Below are 21525 nucleotides of genomic sequence, written 5' to 3'. Positions count from 1 at the left end.
GCCCAGATGAGGAACGCAGCACTTGGCCTTGTGAGCAAGGCGCACTTCGACTGAATTGAACTCACTGTGGAAAAAGTATTCAACAACTAGAGGAAACCCATTGGCCCTAAAACATTTACGGTCAAGGCATATTCCAATGCTTCCCTCACAAACAAACACTTTTTTATGTAGTGTGAGAATGTTACTGTTCCAAAAATACTTATTTTTAACAACAAAATATTGAACAAGGAACAAAAAAAGGCAGATGTGCAAAAATGTTATCTTCCAAATAACACTGGGTTTAAATCTTGGACCTGGACTTGAGAAATCTCTTATAAAGGAAAACATTGATAGAGAGAACCCTGATTCTAATCAATGAGTTTTGGCCCTGGGTCATTCTGTTAAATATGGTACAAACCTCAGGGACCTTGTTGAAATTCTAGGATTAATAAGTAACTAGTAGGAGCCAAATAGGGTGAGATGCCCCCTCATTTGTTACCCCCTCTTCGGATCTGGATGTTTCCTCTCCTGGCAAGAAGAGTAATTTGTCTTCAGATAGGTAATATATGTTGTCTCTTCTCTTTCTCTCCTCCCCTGTATAATTAACAGAGCCCTGCTTAAGGAAATACAAATTGCCCTCTCATCAATACTCATGCATTTGCTGCCATCTAGTGGAAGAGAAGTGCAATGTCATGGTAGGTGCATACCACCCACGAGCACTCCGGAGTGAAGTTTCCCTCAGGTACAGATCCTCCCGTTCCCCCAATCCTAACCTTAACCATTAGTGCCCATGAGGAGAATGCTAAACTTACCCAAGATGAGCATCTAGGGGCAACTTAGCACTACACCACCCACTAGCACACTGACACAAAACATTTCTGCCATAGCACCTCTTTATTAAAACAGGAATTGATGGCATGAAAGAATACAACATCACAGACTTTTGAATAAAACTAAAAGTAATGCTTATTTCAATAGTTTTTTTCCACTTCATCATTCATTTAGAGTATCTTTGTCTTCTTCTGTTTTCTTCTCCACCTCCTCCTCCACCTCCTGGTCAGTGTTGGTGTCACTGTAGCTGTTGCTTTCGGAAGACTTCTCACTTTGCCCCGAGTCACTGCCTGCAAACTTCACCCTCCGCTTGGATTTCTACTTACAGAAGAAGTAAGGGGGACACGAGAACAAAGGTATGCGCGTCACTTCTTAGTTAGCCTGATGGTCCAGTCTGTTTGCACTTAAAGTCAACCTCTCTGTGTTCCTCCATTGTCATGCCAAACATTGCATGGCATGACAATAGTTTGCAACAGCACGTACAGAATGAGACCTGGCTAGTTCTTTGCTACCAATCATTATTCCAAAGGCTTCTAAACAGCTTCTACCCCCAAGCCATAAGACTCCTGAACATCTAGTCAAATTGCTACCCAGACTATTGGCATTGCTCCCCCCTCCCCTCTCCATACCACTGCCACTCTCTGTCATCTATGCATAGTCACTTTAATTAACTCTGTACATACTACCTTAACTAACCGGTGCCCCCGGACATTGACTCAGTACCGGCGCACCCCCCTGTATATATATATATATTTATTTACTGCTGCTCTTTAATTACTTGTTACTTTTATCTCTTATTCTTATCCGTATTTTTTTGAAACTGCACTGTCGGTTAGGGGCTCGTAAGAAAGCATTTCCCTGTTGTTCGGCGGGTGTGACTAATAAAATTAGATTTGAAACTACAGGGCTTTCATCTCCCAGGTATTTTAGATTCCAAAAAGTGTCCCAGACTGCCACCTGAAATGCTTGTAAATGAATTGGAGTGTGTAAAAAGGTCTCTGCATAGTGCTGCTTTACCAGGCAAGTCAGGTAAGAACAAATTCTTATTTTCAATGACAGCTTAGGAACAGTGGGTTAACTGCCTTGTTCAAGGGCAGAACGACAGATTTTGACCTTGTCAGCTCGGGGGATTTGACCTTGTAATCTTTCGGTTGGTTACTAGTCCAACGCTCTAACCACTAGGCTACATGCCGCCCCAGTACTATTAACCTTGAGGTTTTTTTTATATATATATCCTTTGTATTCTTGTAAAAGGGAGGTCCATTCTCCCCTTCCTACATGCACAGACCTCCACTGACACACAAAGAAATACAGCCAACATATGCTCTATAAGTATTTGACCACATGTACACTGAGTATCACAGCAGGTTGGTGGCACCTTAATTGGGGAGGACCGGCATGTGGTAATGGCTGGAGTGGAATGAGTGGAATGCTATCAAATATATCAAACACATGGTTTTCATCTGTTTGATGCATTCCCATTTGCTCCGTTCTAGACATTATTATGAGCCGTCCTCCCCTCAGCAGCCGCCACTGATGAGTGTACCAAACGTTAGGAACACCTTCCCTAAAATTGAGTTGCATCATTTTTCTATTTCCTTTCTTCATTGCTCCTTTGCGTTTTCTTTTTAGATGTGTGTTAGACCTGTCAATCAAACACAGTGGGCGGGTCTTTGTTAACGTGAGGTGGAAGAGGTTGTCTGTGCTTGCTGGCAACAGGGTCAGTGCTATCCGGGATTCCTTAGGACATCCCTACCCTAAACCCTAACCTTATCCCTTACCTTAATCATAACCCTTACCTAAACATTTTAAATTTCAACTTCAATGGGGTAGGGAGGTCCCAAGGATATTGGATAGCACGGACTCTGGCAATAGTCACTTTCGGTCGTAGCTGTATCGATGAGGTGTGTTTTTAGGTTGTCCCGGCAACAACGGCCAGTGTCAAACCCCACAGAAGAAGAACAACAGCCAGTGTGTGCGAGGAGTTTGCAGTGGAGGGGAGCTACTAGTAGCTAGCTAATATGGCTAATTGGCTATTATATGAAGCCAGCTACCACAGATAGAACAATGAGCCAGCTATCTCACCGGATGTGTAAATGTGAAGCATCCGGGTGGCGTTTCCACTCACTACCAAATATGGTGATGAGAGGAAGCCCACTGGCCGGCAGCGGGAGGAGATGGATCAAGATGGATTTTGGCCGACATTCTGCTCATTTTTTTTTTTTTTACATTTGATCTCAAATACAGTTTTCTTTTTCCAAACTAGATTCTCTAACAAACACGTTTTGTAGACTTCACCCTTCGCCAAAGTTTCTAAAAATGGTGTGGTTTAGGAGTGCAAGGGCGAATTGAGTTACTTCACAACCGCATACACACAGAGAAGGCATTCCCTAACGGAAATATGCAAATAAATGCTAGAACGTACCAATAGGATCTCTATGCTTGGCTCTGCCCACCTCCTTGCTTGTTCTGTCCACTATTATTCATATTCTCACATGGAAACGACAGGCTCTGGTCTATCTTGGGTTAGTTACAAAAAATCTTTGGTTACTGTCTAACATTCGCTAGTTAGCCCACTGGCTAGCCTAGCTAACTAGCTACTGTCACAACAAGACATCGTGGAACTAATTTTGTCTGATTTGAAGGCTGACACGTTTTTTGAAAGAAAATAATTTTCTATGTTAGTTCATTTGCCCCAGACCTGACAGTGTTCCTTTCAACTTATCTATTTTGTGTTCCAGCTCTCAGAAAACTATGTCACTGCTGTGTATGGGCAACCCCAGCAGCTCCTCCAGCAGACACTGCCCCCTTCTGTCTTTCCAGGTGCCACTGACCGAGCTGCCCACCAGTAGATAGGTAAGGATGCTCTCCCATAGAAAGCAAGGGCTGGCTGGAGGGGCACAAAAATGGCTGAAAGATGCCTTGATACCCTCCCCTTCTTCCAAGGGTCTGCACCCAGCTCCTCCCTTTCATGGATTGAAGAGCAATGGATTTGTACAATTGGTTAGTTTAGTTCAGTGTTCCTTTTTCTTGCCTAACAGTGTGAACCTTGTCATCCCTACCTGTGCTATAACACCTCATTGAACTCAATAAGACCACACTTGGATAAATTGAGTGAATGATTGATTGGTTATGGCATGCACTAAACTGGAGCATAAACTGGAGTATACAGTTATTGCAAACAATAAAAAACAGTAGGATATGTTAATTGAATTGTGACTAGTGCACTTATCATGAGTTGTACATTGACCATTTGTGTTTTAGGTTTCCATCCATGCTAAACGTTTTGCATAATTTGTTAATTCCTTTTTCCACAGGAAGTTCTGGCTGATGACTGGTCTCCGTATATAGCTGATAGAAACCAACACGGAATATCATCCCCACTGATACTACTAATATTTCTAACTTTACTGATGAAGTATACGAGGGCAGGCTTATCCAATCTCTCTGAACTGCCTGAAGTGTTCAGTCAAAATTACAACTACCACTAGTCACAGGTTCAATAAGATGTTCTGCAAAAAAAACAATACAGAAATGTTATTTCTCTGCCAATCATACAGTATGTTGACTTTGTGTCGATAGTAATATGTTTGTTGAACACCAGTGATTCTAAGATTCTAAGAATAACTATTACATGTAGGACAATGTCTCTATCTAATAAAATACTTTGTCATGGTTAATTGTACATGCCTCTCATTTTCCAGTCGACATGGAACAACTTAATATGCAATATAGTTATACCTATGGCTTGCATAACCATCTACGTGCCCTTGTTGTTAGTGTCCTTACTGAGATTTGAAGGTTGGACAGTTTGATCCCTGTCTTATCCAGGGGGTGTACGTGCTGCCTCACACTACAGAAACAGGAGATAGGCTCTTGCTCCTATGAGCCGTAAGCCACACTCTTACTTACTTTGGCTTGCAGCTTGAACAATATTCAGTCAAGGAACAGCTTTACTGCTCAAGAAAATATTGTGTCAGAGTACTGAAGGGACAGAGCAGGCAGGTGGGCTTCCCATTTCCTGTGGGGATTACCGTGATGGTGCCATGACAAATGACAACCAGAAGTTTTTGTAAAGACTAATGACCAAATGGGTCCCTCTTGCTCTCTCTCACACACAGTCACTATGTCAATATATATACAGTACCAGTGAAAAGTTTGGACACACCTAATCATTTAAGGGTTTTTCTTTATTTTTACTATTTTCTACATTGCCAAGAGTGTGCAAAGCTCTCATCAAGGCAAAGGGTGGCTACTTTGAAGAATATAAAAGTTGATTTTGATTTGTTTAACACTTTTGGTTACTACATGATTCCATATGTGTTATTTCATATTTTTGATGTGTCTTCACTAATATTCTTAAATGTAGAATAAGGTTCTAATGTAACCAAATGTGGAAAAAGTCAAGGGGTCTGAATGGATTGAGCAGATCTTCCCATACAATTCTGAAAGTTCCATGAAATACATAACTCTACCATTCCAATGTACAATATCACTTAAAAACAGAATACCTTTTCCATAAATACAGGTATTTTAGAGAAAACCATCAAATTTGTTGTAATATTTGTTCTATCTTTTGTGAAATTGAAATTGTAACCAGCTCTGCATTGCTTGTTTGAAAAAGAGAGATACTTTGAACAAGGTTTCATTAATCAAAAATGAAAAATGGCAATCTGCACACAATCTACTTAAAACTTAGTAAAACATTTGAATAAGTGAAGCATTTAGTGCTTTTATATTTAATAATGTCAGCCCCCCCCCAGTTCATATTCATTATATACAGTGCAATGATAGAAATATAACTAATAGAATGGACCTACAGTGCCTTGCGAAAGTATTCGGCCCCCTTGAACTTTGCGACCTTTTGCCACATTTCAGGCTTCAAACAAAAAGATATAAAACTGTATTTTTTTGTGAAGAATCAACAACAAGTGGGACACAATCATGAAGTGGAACGACATTTATTGGATATTTCAAACTTTTTTAACAAATCCAAAACTGAAAAATTGGGCGTGCAAAATTATTGGACAGATTGATTGTGTCCCACTTGTTGTTGATTCTACACAGAAAACTACAGTTTTATATCTTTATGTTTGAAGCCTGAAATGTGGCAAAAGGTCGCAAAGTTCAAGGGGGCCGAATACCTTCGCAAGGCACTGTACCTTAGGCATGCTTTCTCTTGTCTGGTTTACCATTCCAGATAAAGTGAAATATTTTTTGCTCATATGATTTGAAAAATGAATCATCAGGAGTAGGCAGCACTATAAGTTTGTGAGTTAACTGAGATGTGACTAAGGAGTTAATCAGTGTAATATTTCCATAAATCGACAGGTATTTACCTCTCCATGGTTGCAGGATCTTGTCTATTTTTACTTGTTTTCTATTGAAATTCATTGTGGAGCATTAATTTACTGTTTTTATTTTTGTGATATGAATACCAAGTATGTCTACTTCACTGTCAGACCATTTTTTAGGTAAACTGCAGGGTAATGTAAAAGTTGTCTTTTAAAGATCCAATACGTAATATGGTACACTTCATAGTAATTGGGTTTTAGCCCAGAGAGGCCAGAAAAGTTATCTAGATCTTCAATGACACATTGCAGGGCTCTAGCTTGCAGACTTAACATAAAACTTGAGTCATCGGCATAAACGGACAACATTGTTTTCAAGCCTTGCGTTTCTAATCCTCTAATATTGTTATTTGATCTGATTTTAACAGCTAGCATTTTGATGGCCATAAAAAAATATATGGTGACAGCGGACACCCTTGTTTAATTCTTCTTGACAGTTCAAAACTCTCTGAGAAGTAGTCGTTATTTACAATTTTACACCTGGGGATGCTATACATTTACTTCTACCCATTGAATAAGAGACTCACAAAAAATGGAAAAAAATCCAGACATTTATATATAAAATCCAGTCTCCAAATATCCACTATTTCTAACGTGTCCATAATATTTGTGATCTTAAGGGCACGAGGATGATAGTTTGTAGAATGATTTCCTTTACAGTCTATTGAGGTACTTAGTACTGTGTTGTAGTCTCCCACCATAATGATTTGATCAGTTGTTGCCTGTAAGTTTAATAGATTGTAATAAATATTTTTTTTAAAGTGTGCATCATCTTGATTTGGACCATATAGATTAATGAGTCAAATCTGTTTTTCATCCACTTTCATATTTAAAAGGGTCCAACTTCCTTCCGGATCATTCCTGACTGTTTGCACATTTGGATTGACATTTTTGTTAATTAGTATCATCACACCTTTTGAGATCCTTTTCCCATGACAGATAATTATTTCACCGCCCCATTCCTTTTTCCACGCAACTTCATCTAAAGATGTAGAGTGTTTCCTGTCAACAGTCAGGGTTGGGTAGGTTACTTTCTAAATGTAATCCGTTAGTTACTACTACTATCTGTCCAAAATTGTAATCAGTAACGTAACTTTTGTATTACCAAAACTCAGTAATGTAATCTGATTACATTCTGTTACTTTTAGATGACTTTCCCCTTAAGAAGAAGACAAAAATGCATGTTATCAATTGAACAACATCTATTGCAGGATAAATCAATGTTAAAGTTTACATAGCTGGCCATATACAGTATGGATTTTACATTTTACTTTATGGGTTGGTTATGTAGGCTTCTTCTAACCCATCGCTTTCTACTACATATAATAATATGATTAAATTATATCTTAACATTTAAACCCGAGTTCTATCAGAATTCCAGTCATTCCAATAAATGTTATACACCTTGGTCTTCAAGAATAGGATTTGGAAATATGGAAGTACAGATTAGCCAAATAGTTTTACCTGAGCATTACCACAAAACTAAGGACTTATTAGCCAGCCCGACTCAGTTGTTTATGATTTTGTTGTCATGGAGGACTGGTTGGGCTCATTGATTCGAGTTGAAAAACAAATGCTGTGTTCATGGAATGGCCTGATTTGAGCACTGCTGAAAAGTGCTATTTACGTGTGAAAAAGGAAAGCCATATGTTGCCTATTGCTTACCTTATGTTGGTGACACTTTGATATCTTGATAATATTCAGCTGTGTAAAGGGAAAATCCACAGATGAAACAATAACAATACGGTCGGCCAGCCTCTGTTTTGGTAAAATGCTGAGGGATGGGCCTGGAAAATGTGACCACTCTCAGAATAATAGACAGAACTGTGGATGCAATTATTGTTTTAACCATGTAATGAGGCTATACAGTGTTTGTTTACGTTTACAATGTTTACAAACATTGGAGTAAAACAAGCTTATATTTTGGGTTCTCAGAGGGTGATAATTGAACTAAGCTCATTAAGCATTTATAAGTTATTCTAGAATCAATGGCTATATATTATATATATACATATATATACAATGGGTTCTGATATCTTCCCATTGCTTGTTGTAAACATATACTGTGTAGACAAAGACATACAAAAGATGGACAAACAAGAAACATATTGAATTATAACAAGGTCTAGACAATAGAGGGGGAGAGAGAGAGGAGAGCGAACAAGTGTGTATGTGTGTGTGCGTCCGTGTGTGTGTGTGTCCGTGTGTGTAAGCGAGTGTGTATTTGAGTGTGTGTGTGCGCGTATCAACTTCAGACTGTTCAGATATTTTACAATCCCCATGTTTTTTTCCGTAACCTGGTGTCCCTGTAGAATTTAGTATAACTATGGTGTTATGGAGCTGTCTCGGAAAAAAACTGTCCTTCTATAAAGAGTTTGTCCACAATTTGAGGGTTTTTACCTTGGCTGTGAGTGACTTATCTCCTAGGAGTGCGAGAATTTCACTATGACTAAACTCCAAGTTCCCCCTCAGCCCTGCTACCTTCTCACAACTTTTCAAGTGTTTCATGGATTCCAGCAACAGCACTAGCCTCTACTTCAATGGTAAATTAATTGTCCGTGTCTGTAGATTTATCTCTTTTTTTTTTGGTCGGTTAGAGTTCTTTTGTGAGGTAGCTGGATCTATCCTCAATGGAGTATGTTGTTCCTCCATAGCATAAAGCTGCTGGTACTCGTCGATTTCCTTCAGGATCTTGTTGGTATCCAGGTTGGCTCAGGACTTCAAGCAGTTGTTGAAACCTTTTTTGTTGCTGATCATCTAGAGAATTTGGCAGTAAGTCCAACAGGCTCACAACCACAGACCACATGTAACCACGCTAGCCCAGGACCTCCACATCCAGCTTATTCACGTGCAGGATCGTCTGAGACCAGCCACCCGGACAGCTAATGAAACTGTTGGTTTGTACAACAGAAGAAATTCTGCACAAACGGTCAGAAAGCTCATCTGCGTGCGTGTTGTCCTCATCAGGGTCTAGACTTGACTGCAGTTCAGAGTCGTAACCAACTTCAGTAGGCAAATGCTCACCTTCGATGGTCACTGTCACGCTGGAGAAGTGTGCTCTTCACGGTCAGAATTATTTTTGAAATTGTTGCATGTGGAGCTTATATTTTTGTTCAGTGTATTTAGATGATTTGTTATACCAGAATATCTTTTGTAGGTTATGTCCATCTACCCATCTCTTAAAATGAGTTGACTTGCCTCTCACCATAGACAGCTTGCTAATGTATCTAACCTAGCTAGATACATATACTAGCCATCATTGCTAGTAGCTTGCAGCAAGCACAATGCCTGATCTCTCTCCGTGTCTCCTCCCTCAAACTCCTTACTCACCGTCTGTCCTAGCCAGCATAGCAAAGATTATTCAATATATAAAGAGTTATTCAGTATATAGTACAGCTTCGCCTCTTCCTCTTCCTCTCCAGAAATAGTACTTCAAGAAATGAACCGGTATTTCTGTCTGAGCATAGCTAGCAAGCCCAGACAACCTCTTACGCCTCAGGTTACCAAAGCCCTGCCCACCGTGTTTGATTGACAGGTCCAAATGCAAAGGTGCAATAAGGAAACTAAATAGCAAATTAATCATTGCGATTGATACAGTATCAGTCCAACATTTGGATAAACTTACTCATTCAAGGGTTTTTTCTTTATTTTTACAACTATGAAATAACACATGTGGAATCATGTAGGAACCAAAAAAGTGTTAAACAAATCAAAATATATTTTATATTTGAGATTCTTCAAAGTAGCCACGCTTTGCCTTGATGACAGCTTTGCACACTCTTGGCATTCTCTCAACTAGCGTTATGAGGTAGACCTGGAATGCATTTCAATTAACAGGTGTGCCTTCTTAAAATAACATTTTGGCATTTCTTTCCTTCTTAATGCATTTGAGCCAATCAGTTGTGTTGTGACAAGGTATGAGTCCTATACAGAAAATAGCCCTATTTGGTAAAAGACCAAGTCTATATTATGGCAAGAACAGCTCAAATAAGCAAAGAGAACAGTCCACAATTACTAGAAGACATAAAGGTCAGAAATTCTGAAAATGTCAAGAACTTTGAAAGTTTCAAGTGCAGTCGCAAAATGCATCAAGCGCTATGATGAAACTGGTTCTCATATAAGGACTGCCACAGGAAAGGAAGACCCAGAGTTACCTGTGCTGCAGAGGAAAAGTTAGAGTTAACTGCACCTCTGATTTCAGCCCAAATAAATGCACATCTCAACATAAACTGTTCAGAGGTATAAGGGCACAAGGCGAGACCCAGATGCAGACACAGGAGGCAGATGGTTTGAGTCTCTGATATTTATTATAATCCAAGGGGTAGGCAAGAGAATGGTCGTGGACAGGCAAAAGATCAAAACCAGGTCAGAGTCCAGGAGGTACAGAGTGGCAGGCAGGCTCGAGGTAGGGCAGGCAGAAATGGTCAGGCAGGCGGGTTCAGAGTCCAGACAGGCAAGTGTCACAACTGGGAGCACTAGCAAAACAGAGTGAAGGAAAAGCAGGCGAACGGGGAAAAACACACTGGTTGACTTGACAAACAATATGAACTGGCAACAGACAAGCAGGGAACACAGGAACAAGTACCCAGGGACTAATGAGGAAAACAGTTGACACCTGGAGGTGGGTGGAGACAATCACAAAGAGCGGTGAAACAGATCAGGGCGTGACAAGAGGAGACTGTGAATCAGGCCTTCATGGGCAAAATAAACTTTCCAAGTCAAAACCATGTCATAACCACTACACACAGCCTACATCGTTGTCCCCATACTAGCTAAAGTAACGTCCTAGTCAACATAGCTACAGTGGGGCAAAAAAGTATTTAGTCAGCCACCAATTGTGCAAGTTCTCCCACTTAAAAGATGAGAGAGGCCTGTAATTTTCATCATAGGTACACTTCAACTATGACAGACAAAATGAGAAAAAAAATCCAGAAAATCACATTGTAGGATTTTTTTATTAATTTATTTGCAAATTATGGTGGAGAATAAGTATTTGGTCAATAACAAAAGTTTATCTCAATACTTTGTTATATACCCTTTGTTGGCAATGACGGAGGTCAAACATTTTCTGTAAGTCTTCACAAGGTTTTCACACACTGTTGCTGGTATTTTGGCCCATTCCTCCATGCAGAGCTCCTCTAGAGCAGTGATGTTTTGGGGCTGTTGCTGGGCAACACGGACTTTCAACTCCCTCCAAAGATTTTCTATGGGGTTGAGATCTGGAGACTGGCTAGGCCACTCCAGGACCTTGAAATGCTTCTTACGATGTGTTTGGGATCATTGTCATGCTGAAAGACCCAGCCACGTTTCATCTTCAATGCCCTTGCTGATGGAAGGAGGTTTTCACTCAAAATCTCACAATACATGGCCCCATTCATTCTTTCCTTTACACGGATCAGTCGTCCTGGTCCCTTTAACAGAAAAACAGCCCCAAAGCATGATGTTTCCACACCCATGCTTCATAGTAGGTATGGTGATCTTTGGATGCAACTCAGCATTCTTTGTCCTCCAAACACGACGAGTTGAGTTTTTACCAAAAGTTATATTTTGGTTTCATCTGACCATATGACATTCTCCCAATCACTTGTGGACAGGTGTCTTTATACTGATAACAAGTTCAAACAGGTGCCATTAATACAGGTAACGAGTGGAGGACATAGGAGCCTCTTAAAGAAGAAGTTACAGGTCTGTGAGAGCCAGAAATCTTGCTTGTTTGTAGGTGACCAAATACTTATTTTTAAGTGGGAGAACCTGCACAATTGGTGGATGACTAAATACTTTTTTGCCCCACTGTAATAGAACTAATGCGTTAGCAAGCCTGCATCAATCATGCAGTAACGTTACAGTGTTTAGTCAGTAAGCAGTTACACCGGTGCAATGGCAATAAATAAATTAAACCAAAAGCTTACCTTGACTTGGAAGAGTTCCCGTGTTGTGTTGGATGGTCATAGCCATCTAGCTAAGATAGCATCCCTTTGTTTGAGCTGGGTGTTTGAGTAGGCTAAACTAGCCAGCTGCATTTGCTAGCTAAGTAAGTGTAACTCTCTCTCTCTTGCTTCTCCTTCATTTCTGAAGAAATGAATTTGTTGAAAACTGTTCAACTATTGTCTTTCTCTCTCTTTGAGTCAATTACTCACCACATTTTATGCACTGCAGTGCTAGCTAGCTGTAGATTATGTGTTCAATATTAAATTAATTATCTTATCCTTTAATTGGGTGGACATCATATCTGTTCATGCTCAAAAGCTCTGATAGGTTGGAGGACGTGCTACCTTATAGAGTGCTGTTGAGGCTTCTGGAGACCTTCATTGCAAAACAGTGTGTTTTAATCAATTATTTGGTGAAATGTGAATATATTTAGTATAGTTTTATCTAAAAAGGATAACTTTTTAAATGTTTTAAAATAGTTATTTTTATGAAGTTCGCTGAGGAGGATGGTCCTCCCCTTCCTCCTCTGAGGAGCCTCCACTGCTACAGACCTGGGTTCATTCCCGGGCTGTGTCACAACCGGCCATGGCCGGGAGTCCCATAGGACGGGGCACAATTGGCCCAGCGTCGTTTACTTGGCTCATCGGGCTCTAGCGACTCGTTGTGTCAGGCAGGGTGCCTGTGGGCTGACCCTGGGTGACAGTTGAAGTAGTGTAAATGGTTTCTGAAAAAAGTGTGGCCAGCTCAAATGCTGATTGTTGCGTCATTCGAAACTGGCCTAAATCAGCTTTCTAAATAAGCGTTCTAATCACATGGGTGTGATTGTACTCTTCAGGGACCACTGTAGAACAATCACACCCATGTGATGGTACGTGTGAAAAGGTTGAGTCTTTACTGAAGACTCATCTCTTCAGTAGGTCCTATGATTGAGTGTAGTCTGGCCCAGGGGTGCGAAGCTGAATGGCAAGGCACTGGCGCGATGAACCGCCATTGCTGTCTCTGCCTGGCCGGCTCCCCTCTCTCCACTGGGATTCTCTCCCTTTGACCCTATTACGGGTGCTGAGTCCCTGGCTTACTAGTACTCTTCCATATCAACCCTAGGAGGGTTGTGTCACTTGAGTGGGTCCTGTTTTGCACCACTTCGGGTTTTTGCAGTGGAGAAGATCTTTGTGGGCTATACTCAGTCTTGTCTCAAGGTAGTAAGTTGGTGGTCTGTTGAAATCCCACTAGTGGTGTGGGGGCTGTGCTTTGACAAAGTGGGTGGGGTAATATCCTGCCTGGTTGTCCCTGTCCGGGGTATCGTTGGACAGGGCCACAGTGCCTCCTGACCCACCCCTGTCTCAGCCTACAGTATCTATGCTGCAATAGTCTATGTGCCGGGGGAATAGGGTCAGTCTGTTATACTTAGTGTAATTATCCTGTCTCATCTAGTGTCCCGTGTGAATTTAACCATTTTACACATACCAACAAACGGGTGTGATCGCTCAATAGTGGTCGCTGTTGCGTACAATCAAAAGGTGTGATTAGAACGCTTATTTAGAACATCCATTTTCGATTGACCCAACAATCAGCCTTTGAACTGGCCACACTTGTTTTTTCAAAGAAACATTTTGCACAAACACAGTCCTTACAAAGTTATGTTCAGAAGGTGAGTAGCTTATTTTTGGATGCAATATTCAGACATTCACAGAAGTAGCTACAGCCATAACGCAATCATCCAAACCGGAAAATGTAGGCTACATTTGTCCTAGCGCTAACTGAGGCAAGATTGACATAACACAAGCGGTCATATTTCTATGACTCTCAGCTGACAGAAACCACAATATGAATTAGCTAACAGCAATGAGCTCAGGTGAGCTCACCGTTGATCGAAATAATTAAGTAAAACACTTTCTAGAAATTGAAAGTAATCTGACAATGGGTAGTTTGTGCGCGCCGGAATGTTTATTTTTTTCGCATCAACCAAACATAATAAGAGGAGACACGATGAGTTTGGTCTATTTACAGTATGCATGTTGAAGTGGGTGTGTCTTCTACGATCATCCACTTCCCTTCATTCACTTCCAGATGTTCACGCAAAAGATGAGTGAACCATTCCTTCACCTCATTACAATCATCTTCGGTTGACAGACTTGACACCCAGAATGCATTGTATAATGTCAACAAACATGGCGCCACACATAGCCGGCAAATAGCTTAGCTCATTATCATCAGTCTAACCTTCAAAAAAGTATTTTACACACATCCTAGGTGTCCATTACAATAGATGCAAATAATCAGAATGCATTATTTGTCACAAGTACATGATAACATGAGAATAAAACTGTAAATACATTATGCTCCATGCATACATACTACATACCGTATGCGGCTACAGTACTGTAGAAACGACTACACGATATACAGAAAATAAGGAACTTGCTATCAAAGGAACACACACATGTCCAAAGTTATTATTTGTAAGGAAAACAACAAGGAAGGTAAAGCGAGCGCCAGCAAGAAAATGTTCAAATTCTTGCAAGACTGCGCAAATATATGCATACTTGATCTGCGCAAACATCAGTGAAGTATGGTGGGCTCTGGAAGAGAGAAGTTTATCCAGCTCAGTAAAGCCTCAAACATAAATGACCGGCAACGCTGAAATCGGCTAGCTCTATGTGAATTAATGAGGAGGCGGAGCACACCTCAATTCAAACTGTTGTTAGAAAATATAACTTGTTAGAAAATCTTTTGAAATTGACAAGTTGAAACATAGCCTATAGATAATTATCAGGCAACGTGTGTTAACTGTCCTGTTGCGTAACAATCACATTTTGGAACAGTGAGTGCATTCTGACATCACGTGCGTTAAACAACTCGCGCTGGGGTTGACCGTTAGAGATGTTAGGAACTCGCATGTGAAAAGGTTATGTATGCTCCCTCTAATTTAGAATAGAATATAATACAACTTTATTGTCCATCCAGGATGGACATTTTCTTTGGCATCACCTTCCATTAAAAGAATCACATACATTCTCACATCATACACATTTAAACCAGTCAGTCCATCATGTTGCATACACTAACAACATAGACACATACATTCACTCACAAATGATCATTGTCCCAACTGCACTAGATAGATAAGTACATTATACCGATACATTTCACTTACATTTAGTAGTCCAACAGCACAAGGAACTAATTAATTTTTGAACACATTCTTCTTGGCCATGGGCATTCTGAAGAGTTCTCCCTCTCTCCCTCTCCATCCACTCCCAGAGGATCTGAGCCCCATGCCTCAGGACTACCTGGCTTAATGACTCCTGGCTGTCCCCAGTCCACATGGTTGTGCTGCTGGCTACGGAACCCTAACCTCTCCCTCCCTCTCCTGCTGTCTCAACCTCTGAATACTTGGCTATGAAAAGCCAACTGACATTTATTCCTGAGGTACTGCCATGTTGCACCCTCTACAACCACTGTGATTATTATTTTACCCTGCTGGTCATCTATGAACATTTGAACATATTGAAGAACAATCTGGCCTTAATGCACTCTTATAATGTTCACCCTGCACAGCCTGAAGAGGACTTCTACATCTGTCACACCCAGTTCTGTTTCACCTGTCTTTGTGAGTGTCTCCACCCCCCTCCAGGTGTCGCCCATCTTCCACAGTATCCCCTGTGTATTTATACCTGTGTTCTCTGTTTGTCTGTTGCCAGTTCGTTTTGTTAGTTGATTTTTCCCTTGCTCCTGTCTTTGCTATAGTTCCAGTTTTGACCATTCCTGACCCTGAGCCTGCCTGCCATCCTGGACATTTACCCCAACTTTCTGGATTACTGACCTCTGCCTACTCTTGACCTGTCCTTTTGCCTGCCCCTGTTCGAATAATACATTTCTGTTATTTCTAAACTGTCTACACCTGGGTCTTACCTTAAATGTGAAAACATCTGCATTGCTTGCAATTTGAAGTTTTAGGTTGGGTTTCTGTATAAGCACTTTATAAAAAGTGCTTTATAAATACATTTGATTTTATCTGTACTGAACTTCCAGTTGAAAAACGGGGAGAGGTTGGGTTGTGGGTAGGGGAACGCTGTAAGCATGGCCACTACCCTTTAAAACATTATTCATTGCTTTAAGCCTTTCATTGCCACACCCACCAAACAGGATCAAACGTAGCTCAAAGTCTGTTCAGGTAAGTTTGGGGGAAACCGAATGCACCTCAGTGCGAACTGAACACACCTCAGTTTTACAAACAGAAATTCAGGTCAAATCAGTTTTGCCTGAATCAATTAATGCATGAAAATTCGGCTTCCGGTTTCTTGCCTATCTCAGAGAGGAAAACAATGTTCCTATAATGGACTTGTATCACGTTGATCGCACCTGTTTGTTGGCGACAGCACGAGGGTAACGAGCGATGTCATCACGTCTGCGCACCACCCTCTCCCAGTCGTCCAACCAGAGCTGGCGACGGTAGTCAGATTCACGGGCTGTGATTCGCTGGTAGATGGCCTGGTTCTGATTAGTCACCTGCAGTAGCTCATCCCTCCTCTTCTCAGCGTTCAGACTATAGCACCGAGAGAGAGAGAGAGAGAGAGAGAGACCCAGAATGTTTAGTTCTGTCTTCCACACATCACTATGTATGCTCAGTGTAACCTACTGTACCATCATCCAAGGTACTATGACTTTAGCCAAAGGGTCTGGGCCTTCAGGGAACAGATAGTAGTGCACTAGTCCTTGACACTATTTCCCATATAGTGTTTTGTATATGGCATTATAACACTTTTAAAGGTAATCTCGAATAGAGTGACCATGAGCAGCATGGCAGATATTGTGATAAGTGAGATGCAAGACTTCGCTCTCACACAGTCACACAGCGTATCTGCGCATGCATGGGTTCATTTCACGCTGTGACAGAGTGGTAGCAGCAGGACCAAAACAGAGGAGAAGTTTAGCCTCGAGCATCAGCGCTCTTAGTTGTTGTGGAAATTAAACCACCATACTGTTTACTTTGTGCATCTATGTCATATAGTTGAGTCTTTAACCAACCCAGTGGTTAGACTGTCCGCCGTGAAATTGAGGAAGCAAAGAGAAACGAGAAACAACAGTAAATCATTACTTTAAGACATGGTCAGTCAATGTGGAACATTTCAAGAACTTTGAAAGTGGGGGTGCCATAATCCTACAAGACTAGTCCAACAGGGAAAACTCCAGGATCCAGAAAAGACTCATCTTGCCTCACCACTTTTGAACCTGTGGTTCTACCTCTGCCTTTTGTTAATAAAATACTTTTTCTACAGATCCATCTGTGCATTAAAGTATAGTTTTTTGTCCCTGTGTCCTTGTGCTGAGTTAATGGGACTTAATGTGTAGCGACTAATTGTACAGCTAATAGGCTATGTGTTTTTAGAGCGACTGAGGTGAATGAAGCTACAATAACCAATGTACTTAAACAAATCTCTCTTTGCTCTTTTAACTTCTCTCTTGAATCTTATAAGCCCTTAAAATATCTGTAAATCCCATCTAGGGACTGGTGCAGTAAATCAGTGTAAAGTAGGCCTCAAGGTGCAGTTTACATTTATCAAGTTCCTTGGTGTCCACATCACCCACAAACTATCATGTTCCAAACACACTAGGATGTGAAGGCATGACAAAGCTTATTCCCACTCAGGAGACTGAAAAGATTTGGTATGGGTCCTCAGTTCCTCAAAAGGTTCTACAGCTGCACCATCGAGAGCACTGGTTGCATCACTGCCTGGTATGGCAACTGCTCGGACTCCAACCATAAGGCACAGCTAATCAAAGGGCTACACAGCCCCTCTTTTGCGTTGCTACTTGTCTCTGTTTATAATCTATGCATAGTCACTTTAACTTTCACCTACATGTACAATTACTGTCACGCCCTGACTTTTTATGTCTCTATTTTGGTTTGGTCAGGGTGTGAGTTGGGTGGGCATTCTATGTTCTTTTTTCTGTTTTTGTATTTCTATGTTTTGGCCGGGTATGGTTCTCAATCAGGGACAGCTGTCTATCATTGTCTCTGATTGGGAACCATACTTAGGTAGCTTTTCCCACATGGTTTTTGTGTGTAGTTATTTTCTGTTTAGTGTTTTGCACCTTACAGGACTGTTTTGGTTATTCTCTTTGTTATTTTTGTTGTAGTGTTCAGTTTCAATAAAAAGAATGAACACTTACCACGCTGCGCTTTGGTCGATTCCTCTTCTTCAGTCGACGAAAACCGTGACAATTACCTCAACTAACCGGTGCCCCTGCACATTGACTCTGTACCTGTACCCCCTGTATATAGCCTCCACATTGACTCTGTACCTGTACCCCCTGTATATAGCCTCCACATTGACTCTGTACCTGTACCCCTTGTATATAGCCTCCACATTGACTCTGTACCTGTACCCCCTGTATATAGCCTCCACATTGACTCTGTACCGGTACCCCCTGTATATAGCCTCCACATTGACTCTGTACCGGTACCCTCCTGTATATAGCCTCCACATTGACTCTGTACCGGTACCTCCTGTATATAGCCTCCACATTGACTCTGTACCGGTACCCCCTGTATATAGCCTCCACATTGACTCTGTACCTGTACCCCTGTATATAGCCTCCACATTGACTCTGTACCTGTACCCCTTGTATATAGCCTCCACATTGACTCTGTACCTGTACCCCCTGTATAAAGCCTCCACATTGACTCTGTACCGGTACCCCCTGTATAAAGCCTCCACATTGACTCTGTACCGGTACCCCCTGTAATATAGCCTCCACATTGACTCTGTACCGGTACCCCCTGTATATAGCCTCCACATTGACTCTGTACCGGTACCCCTGTATATAGCCTCCACATTGACTCTGTACCGGGTACCCCTGTATATAGCCTCCACACTGGACCTCTGTACCGGTACCCCTGTATATAGCCTCCACATTGACTCTGTAACGGTACCCCCTGTATATAGCCTCCAGCATTGACTCTGTATCCCAGGTACCCCCTGTATATAGCCTCCACATTGACTTCCGGTACCCGGTAACCCACATGACTCGTACCGGTACCCCCTGTATATAGCCTCCACATTGACTCTGTACCGGTACCCCCTGTATATAGCCTCCACATTGACTCTGTACCGGTACCCCCTGTATATAGCCTCCACATTGACTCTGTACCGGTACCCCCTGTATATAGCCTCCACATTGACTCTGTACCGGTACCCCCTGTATATAACCTCCACATTGACTCTGTACCGGTACCCCCCTGTATATAGCCTCCACATTGACTCTGTAACCGGTACCCCCTGTATATAGCCTCCACATTGACTCTGTACCGGTACCCCCTGTATATAGCCTCCACATTGACTCTGTACCGGTACCCCCTGTATATAGCCTCCACATTGACTCTGTACCGGTACCCCCTGTATATAGCCTCCACATTGACTCTGTACCGGTACCCCCTGTATATAGCCTCCACATTAACTCTGTACCGGTACCCCCTGTATATAGCCTCCACATTGACTCTGTACTGGTAACCCTGTATATAGCCTCCACATTGACTCTGTACCGGTACCCCTGTATATAGCCTCCACATTGACTCTGTACTGGTAACCCTGTATATAGCCTCCACATTGACTCTGTACTGGTAACCCTGTATATAGCCTCCACATTGACTCTGTACTGGTACCCTGTATATAGCCTCCACATTGACTCTGTACTGGTTAACCCTGTATATAGCCTCCACATTGACTCTGTACTGGTAACCCTGTATATAGCCTCCACATTGACTCTGTACTGGTACCCCCCTGTATAAAGCCTCCACATTGACTCTGTACCGGTACCCCCTGTATATACCTCCACATTGACTCTGTACCGGTACCCAGTACCCCCTGTATATAGCCTCCACATTGACTCTGTACTGGTACCGCCCCTGTATATAGCCTCCACATTAACTCTGTACCGGTACCCCCCCCCTGTATATAGCCTCCACATTGACTCTGTACTGGTACCCCCGGTATAAAGCCCTGCCACATTGACTCTGTACCGGTACCCCCTGTATATAGCCTCCACATTAACTCGTACCGGTACCCCCCACCACCCCCCCTGTATATAGCCGCCACATTGCACTCTGTACCTGGTACCCCCGTATAGAGCCTCCACATTGAACGTCTGTAACCGGTACCCCCCCTTGTATATAGCCTCCACATTGACCGCTGTACCTGTACCCCCCTGTATATAGCCTCCACAGTTGACTCTGTACCGGTACACCGCAACCTTGTATATAGCCTCCCACATTGACTCTGTACCTGTACCCCCTGTATATAGCCTCCACATTGACTCTGTACCTGTACCCCTGTATATAGCCTCCACATTGACTCTGTACCTACCCCCTGTATATAGCCTCCACATTGACTCTGTACCGGTACCCCCTGTATATAGCCTCCACATTGACTCTGTACCGGTACCCCCTGTATATAGCCTCCACATTGACTCTGTACCGGTACCCCCTGTATATAGCCTCCACATTGACTCTGTACCGGTACCCCCTGTATATAGCCTCCACATTGACTCTGTACCGGTACCCCTGTATATAGCCTCCACATTGACTCTGTACCGGTACCCCCTGTATATAGCCTCCACATTGACTCTGTACCGGTACCCCCTGTATATAGCCTCCACATTGACTCTGTACCGGTACCCCCTGTATATAGCCTCCACATTGACTCTGTACCGGTACCCCCTGTATATAGCCTCCACATTGACTCTGTACCGGTACCCCCTGTATATAGCCTCCACATTGACTCTGTACCGGTACCCCCTGTATATAGCCTCCACATTGACTCTGTACCGGTACCCCTGTATATAGCCTCCACATTGACTCTGTACCGGTACCCCCTGTATATAGCCTCCACATTGACTCTGTACCGGTACCCCCTGTATATAGCCTCCACATTGACTCTGTACCGGTACCCCCTGTATATAGCCTCCACATTGACTCTGTACCGGTACCCCCTGTATATAGCCTCCACATTGACTCTGTACCGGTACCCCCTGTATATAGCCTCCACATTGACTCTGTACCGGTACCCCTGTATATAGCCTCCACATTGACTCTGTACCGGTACCCCCTGTATATAGCCTCCACATTGACTCTGTACCGGTACCCCTGTATATAGCCTCCACATTGACTCTGTACTGGTACCCCTGTATATAGCCTCCACATTGACTCTGTACCGGTACCCCCTGTATATAGCCTCCACATTGACTCTGTACTGGTACCCTGTATATAGCCTCCACATTGACTCTGTACTGGTAACCCTGTATATAGCCTCCACATTGACTCTGTACTGGTAACCCTGTATATAGCCTCCACATTGACTCTGTACTGGTAACCCCTGTATAAAGCCTCCACATTGACTCTGTACTGGTAATCCCTGTATATAGCCTCCACATTGAC

At 42.3% G+C, this 21525-nt stretch overlaps 1 protein-coding gene across 1 annotated transcript in view; it reads right to left on the bottom strand.

Annotated features, from left to right (window-relative positions):
- Positions 1-860: 860 nt before the first annotated feature.
- si:ch211-284k5.2 (uncharacterized protein CFAP97D1) overlaps positions 861-21525 on the bottom strand; it is a 32252-nt gene continuing 11587 nt past the window's right edge. The window contains exons 4-5 of the mRNA XM_031801918.1: positions 16452-16635; positions 861-1128 (exon numbers count right to left, since the gene is read on the bottom strand). Of these exons, the coding sequence (XP_031657778.1) occupies positions 973-1128; positions 16452-16635 (340 nt within the window). The 3' untranslated portion in view covers positions 861-972. The remainder of the gene's footprint in view (positions 1129-16451; positions 16636-21525) is intronic.

Source organism: Oncorhynchus kisutch, linkage group LG22, assembly GCF_002021735.2.
Source record: "Oncorhynchus kisutch isolate 150728-3 linkage group LG22, Okis_V2, whole genome shotgun sequence".
Classification (NCBI taxonomy): Eukaryota; Metazoa; Chordata; class Actinopteri; order Salmoniformes; family Salmonidae; genus Oncorhynchus; species Oncorhynchus kisutch.
Note: the sequence above shows the minus strand (reverse complement) of the source record. Positions and strands in the feature narration are given on the sequence as shown.